The sequence below is a fragment of the Prunus avium genome, chromosome 2 (assembly GCF_965620075.1).
Source record: "Prunus avium chromosome 2, drPruAviu1.hap1.1, whole genome shotgun sequence".
Lineage (NCBI taxonomy): Eukaryota > Viridiplantae > Streptophyta > Magnoliopsida > Rosales > Rosaceae > Prunus > Prunus avium.
In genome coordinates this window covers 25,470,742-25,477,579 of record NC_142285.1, presented here as the reverse complement: position 1 = coordinate 25,477,579, position 6,838 = coordinate 25,470,742, and the positions used below count along the sequence as shown (strand labels likewise).

The 6,838-nt window shown below is 38.5% G+C and overlaps 1 protein-coding gene across 1 annotated transcript; it reads left to right on the top strand.

Moving 5' to 3' along the window:
- Positions 1–806: 806 nt before the first annotated feature.
- On the top strand, positions 807–3,367 carry LOC110749025 (rust resistance kinase Lr10-like). The gene is made up of 4 exons (XM_021949026.2): positions 807–1,111; positions 1,479–1,526; positions 1,624–1,662; positions 1,937–3,367. The coding sequence occupies exons 1-4, from the start codon at positions 946–948 to the stop codon at positions 3,055–3,057; spliced, it is 1,374 nt and encodes a 457-aa protein (XP_021804718.2). The 5' UTR covers positions 807–945; the 3' UTR covers positions 3,058–3,367.
- The last annotated feature ends 3,471 nt before the right edge of the window (positions 3,368–6,838 follow it).

The following is a 6,838-nucleotide window of genomic DNA, read 5'->3' as shown; positions in this document are numbered from 1 at the left end:
GAAGAGATTGATGCTGGGAAGAGGAAAAGTTGGTGCTGGAAAATTGGTACAGGAAAGAGGTAAAGAGATGCAGCGGAAGATAGCTTAGAACTTCAGCAAACAAGAGCACAATTTTCAGCAAAGTGTAGAGGCAAGGCAAGGGTAGAGGTAGGAGCAATACAGCAGCAAAGTATGAGCAAGGGTAAGTAGAGATTAGGCAAGGATAAGGTTATGCAGAGGCAACCAAAATCGATTGCTCTGATACCATGTCAAATATAGTGTAATTGAGAGAGTAAAGAGTGAGGAATAATAGATGTTTTGCAGAGAATTCTCCCTTATATCTTTGTATTGCTATCATGGAGATATTTATACACAATGTAGAAAGGGTAACTATTAGTTACAAACAAGTATACAAAACCATGGAGCATTTCCAGGATTTGTGTCTCCCTAAAACATGGAAAATGTAAACATACCTAACTAAGACTTGCCTAACTATGACTTGCCTAATTATGACTTGCCTAACTTACTTGCCTAACTTACTTGCCTAACTCTTATGACTTGACTAACACTTTTCAACTAAACCGTGATCCAGAGCACTGCGGGGACTCGAGGCATACGTTGCACTGCGACAACAACGTTACGGTATTGCACCTAAATTCTGCAAAATACTTGGTGCTGGCCCTCAACTACGATGACACAACGATCCGAGTCGTAGATCCTGGCCTTGAAAAGAACAATTGCTCCTCCATTCCTCGTTATCCTATAACCAAGTCTAACTTCAGTCTGGGGGATCTGTATTCTTCGTCAAGTCAGACTGTAACTTTTATCAAGTGTGCAAATCCAGTGAGTTCATCTCTCTACGTAGCGACTGCTCCATGCATTAATAATCTGAGTAGGACAGGTTATGTCAAGCTTGGCAGTACAGCGTCGGATTTGGAGGACGGGTGCAGTATAGAGTGGACGACTATGATGAGTAACTCCTTGTACAAGGAAAATTACCAAAACTTTTCTTACAGATACATACACAACGCTTTGATGTATGGCTTTGAGCTTAATTATCATGGCTTGGGTTTTGACTTTGTTAAATGTGGCCCACACCAATGGACCCCACTTGGTAATAAGTGTAAGACAGGTATGTCTTCATTTTTAGTCATATATATGTGTATACATTTATATATATCGAAACCTTCAATTGAGGGATTCTCAAATAAGGAACACCCTTACGGGCTCACACTCTGTATTGTATTTCAAAAATCGGAATAGTCTATCTTTTAGATATGTCTTCAAAGATCTTCTCAGTAAAAAATCACTTGAATTTGAAACTATTGGACCATTCAATTAATGGTTGTTATTTTTCTTGAAGCATTATGTTAGTCTATAAATGACAAACTAAATTTTATCATGGTACATAAATGTGATTTTTCTAGTATTATGACCATTAATTTAAAATTAAAGACCTGACTAATTTTTATGTTAACTTTTGTTGTATTTTTTCGCAGATTATGAATTTTTTAAAATTAAAGACCTGGCTAGTTTTTTTCGCTCAGGTAATAGCTTCTATTTCTTTAATTATTCAACACTGTATTTTTTGTATTTAGTCGAGTCTTTGATTGATTTTGTCGACTTTTGTCATATTTCTTGCAGGTCCATTGCGACTAATGGCACTAATAACCATTTACTTCGGTAAGAGCGAGCTTTTGTTATAGCAATTCAAATTTTACTTCTTACACTCCTTTACCACTCGCACATGAAGAGCCCATGAGGTAATTTAGGAGTAATTATAGAATGCCAAAATCATCACCCTAAATTGATTTCGAAAAAGGAAGACGATGAATTGCACAATAATTTACATAGCTATTTGATAGACACAGAGGATGTGATAAAGTGTGAAAGAGTGCGTCAAAAAGCTAGTCAGTTTTCTTTTCTGATGAATTTTTTTGGTAATGCTCTTGTGCAGTATCACATTTCATGGTAAATTTTATATTTGGGGCTCCATTTGTGATTGCATTTTTGATCTATAAATGGCGGAAAAGACATTCATCAATGTATAGCAGGATTGAAGATTTTCTACATAGTGATAACAATTTTCTGCCGATAAGGTACTCTTACTCGGACATTAAAAAGATGTCTAACAAATTCAAGAATAAGTTAGGTGAAGGAGGCTTTGGCACGGTATTTAAAGGAAAATTACGCAGCGGCCGTGCTGGAGCAATTAAGATGTTGGGCAAGTCCAAAGCTAATGGGGAAGATTTCATTAGTGAGGTAGCTACCATTGGAAGGATTCACCATGTTAATGTGGTGCAACTTGTTGGTTATTGTGTTGAGGGTTCGAAGCGCGCTTTAGTATATGAGTTCATGCAAAATGGATCTCTTGATAAATACATTTATTCCAAAGAAGGGAGTAACTTGCTGAGTTACAAGAAAATGTATGATATTTCGCTTGGAGTAGCTCGAGGGATTGAATATCTACACCAAGGTTGTGACATGCAAATTTTACATTTTGATATCAAGCCTCATAACATCCTTCTTGACGAAAATTTCGTTCCAAAGATTTCAGACTTTGGGCTTGCAAAATTATATCCTACGGATAACAGTATTGTCTCATTAACGGCAGCGAGGGGAACAATGGGTTACATGGCTCCTGAGTTGTTCTACAAAAATATTGGTGGCGTCTCATACAAAGCTGATGTCTATAGCTTTGGAATGCTATTGATGGAAATGGGAAGCAAACGAAAGAATTTAAATGCACGTGCAGAGCATTCAAGCCAAATTTACTTCCCCTCATGGGTGTACGATCAGTATAAGGAGGGAAAGGAGTTGGAGATGGAGGATATAACAGAGGAAGAAAAGAAAATCGTAAAAAAGATGGTTATAACTGCCTTGTGGTGTATTCAATTGAAGCCAAGTGATCGTCCGGCAATGAACGAAGTTATAAAGATGCTCGAAGGAGATGTTGAAGGCCTACAAATGCCTCCTAAGCCTTTTCTATGCCCTCAAGAGATGCCTGTAGATATTCATGATAATTTGAACCATACATGTTCTAACGTGGAGGTGACATGTACTCTGTCACCTAGGTGATGATGAGGTAGCAACTTTTGTAATTTTATTCAAACACTCCAGCACTTGTGTAGCGTCTCTACTTTTTTTCCGGGTTCTGATGTTGGCTTTTCGGGTGGGTGTCTAGAGTAGGGTTGGGCGCCTAGATTAGTTTTCTTGGGTGCCTAAATTAGTTTGGGTACTCTGTCTGGTTTCAGTTTCTGCATTTTAGCATGTTCTTATTTGTACGGAGCTTCTTTTTCATGGAGTTTCTCATTTATGGATAAATAAAAAAACTCTTGCTGTGTTCATGTATCAATAATAAAAAAAAATCCCAAAATTGCCCGAGTAATCTCACAGTTTTAACTTTTAAAAACTATGAAATATAAGGGGCGGTGGAACATTTACCCCGTACTTACGAGAATCAGGAGTCTTTGTCTCCAGTTCGTGAGGTTTACTGGAGGTGGATTCCCAGGAGAGTAAACATTGTAGCTGATGCGTGTGCAGCTCGAGGGAAAAGGAGGATGTCTGAAGAGGTCTGGATTGATAGACCACCATCCTCCTTGGTTTTTGTCTTAAACAATGATGGCCTCCCATGTCCTCCTCGAAATTAATGTGTGGGGGGATAAGGGTGCGACGTGAATGGCATGCAGTGCAACTTCTGTTTGGCCTTTCTCCTTGTAGTTCTGGTTCTTTGTGTTTTAGCTTTACTGTTTGGGTTGTGGGTGTTTGTGCTCATGTGGTTTTCCTTTCGGGAAGCTAATTTTGTTGTACCGTTTGTTCTCTTCTTAATGAAAGCCCACTTCGATTATTTTTATAAAAAAAAAATTTCTAACTGTATATGTTGTTTGACAATTACTGTAGAAAATTCTAATATACATATACATTTTACTCTAAGTCAACAATTGCTTCAAACTCTAGGCGTCTTCCAGGGATGCTTGCATGTGTTGTTGTTGTAAGACCTGCAGAGACAAAAGGATTAGGAATTTAGGACGCACAGACAATCCACCGGGTGCCACTCGATGCACCAGAGCCCCACAACTACAAGTTTCTTTGGAATTACCATCTCCGTTGTGCGCAATATGGATTCGTAGGTCATCTCCTCCTTCTAGAAGATTATAGATCCATTATGGGTAGTAAATTTCATTTGTGTTCTTTGTGCTTGAACCAATATTCTTCCTTCCTCCTACCCATCTCTAGCAACAACATTCCAAAACTGTAGACATCCGACTTGTAAGACACATTTCCAAAATTCCTAGAGAACACTTCGGGTGCAAATGTATCCCATGGTGCCTCTAGCTATAGTCATTGACACTATACTTTGATCCTTGGAACATAATTTGGCCAAACCAAAATCAGAAATTTTTGGAGTGAAGTTGTGGTCTAGTGTTAAGCTCATAATTTCGAGCTACAGTGGGCAGCAAAATGCTTGAAGGAGATGCTGGAATTGTTGGGATATCAAGTTCTCCCATGAACTCAATGGCAGCCATCATTTCTTCTTCTTCTTGGTCTGAACTTGCTTCCGAATTTGAAAGTGAAGAACCGGGAAGTTCAGTGTGGAGAGCAAGACTTGTAAATGTAGCAAGAGCTTGCTCTTTTGCAGTTGACAACTCCCTTTCTAGACGATTCTGAATTTCAGAGGTCACTCGTCTGGGTTGCAATGATGGTCCTGCGTTCAAAGATCTAGAACGTTGGAACGAAGACCTCACTTGTTCAAGTAATGGATTTTTAGACATAAACTACCTGAAACAGAAAATTAGATTAATTAGAAACACTAAAAAGAATAGGGTAACCTTGGGCACATAACCAGGGAAGAACTTTCGTTCAGTCCCCGGCAACGGCGCCAAAATTTGTTGTTAATAATATGTTAACTCGCAATTGTACGGGGCAATTAGTAGTATAGCAAGACAAGTACGAGGTCGTACCCACGAAGACTGAGAAGTTCAAATTAGTTATGTACTTTAGATTACCAAATTCAAGAAGTTAGGAAGTTAAATCTAAAACAGAATTTAAAGCAAGAGTGAGTTTGAAAACAAATGCAGCAAGATTAAAATGAACTTTGAAGTGAGAATGCTTGTGATTATAGAAAGAAATGAACAAACTGAAATTGCAACGGAAAGCAAGTAAACAAAAGTAACAAAGGGTGGTTTTGAAAGTTAAAACACAGGTTTGGAGACTAGGGCATTCGATTCACCATAACAATTCAATTCTGGGTTATAAAGATTCAAGTAACAAGTCTAATTCAGATTCAAAGATTGATTCTAGCTAAAGTATGATTAGGCCATGGTGTTTGGTCCTAACCTTGTGTTCCTAATTCCCTAATTTGATCATTTGTTGTCTAACCTAAAATTAAGCATTAGGAACCCATTAAGCATAGAAGAACATTTTAAACAACCAAGTATGTATCTAATCCCTGTTGTCGAATGTCCATACATACTCTTCCTATTCATAGTTCAATTCGAATTAAAGCATGGTGTATACTCTTAATTCAAACCAAGATAGTTAACAAACAAGTTCTAATGGTGATCAATCATTCAAACAAGCATGTTAACTTATAAGCATAATGAATAAGAACATGAATCATGAATCAAACTTGAAACTCCAAACTTATAAACCCAGAATATTCATGTTAGGTTACATCGAAGCCCTAGTTATGGATTTAGCTACTCATAATGGAAAAGAGACTTGAACAGAAATGAGAAAACATAATGAATGCAATAAGAGTAGAAAAACCCTTTTTCTGAAGTTCTTGTGGTGTCCAAGGCTTCTCCAAGTGCTTCTCCACTTCTAATGCTTCTCCAAGAGCTTCCCCACTTCTAGAAAGATGTATGAAGGATATGAAGGTGATTTGGGATGAGTTTGAGTGAGTGGTGATGGCTAAGGAAGATGAAATTCGTAGGGAAATGGAAGAGAAGTTTGCTGGAGTTGTTTTGGTGATTGTTGGAGTGTTTGGGATTGTGAGAGTGTTTGAGGATGGTTGGAGTGAATTGTGGGGGTTGTGAATCTCAAGATTTGTTGTCTCTTGAATGTGGAATGGATGTGGTATTTATAGGGAGAGGGGAGTGATAAATCTGAATTCAATATGGCTAATGCATACAACACTTGCATTATAAAAGATGAATTGGTTGATGCACTTCACTAATGCATACAACACTTGCATTATAAAATCTGAATTGGTTGATGCACTTCAGCAATAAATCCCACCAGCAGCCCTAGCTCATCTTCATGTCACCATGACCAAGCTTCCAACCAGCTACAATAGCTCATGCCTAGCTCACCATGACCAAGCTTCCAACCAGCTCATCCTGAGGTCAGCATGACCAGCAACTTCAAGGGCTTACAACTTGGGCTAGGCTGAATCAAATGAAGACTTTAAGATGTCCATTGTGAAGTTCAGAATGTGTATGATCCAACCACACAAGTATTGGCCCAATCCAAGCTCGGAGGAGGAAGTTAAGGCCGAAACAAATTGCTAACTCAGTTTGCTCGCTGACAAAATCCATCCTGAGCATGGTTCTGTGTTTGCTAGGTGACGGACTCCAGATTTATCCAATGGGGCTGAATTTTGGATATGTTATATTACACACCCATTGGAACAACTTTCATGAAGAATGTTGCCTCATCCGAGCTATGTAGGTTGCTGAAACAAAGCTTGTAATATGACCTACGGAACTGGACTGGCAGGGGGCTGTAGCCAAAATGAGTTTGTCTTTAAGCTCTTCTTCTCTTCATCCAAATTAGGCCTTAACATGCATGAATTGCATGAATTATGCTCTCTTGCTCTTTTGGCCTACAAAACACACAAAGGGAGGCAAATAACTCA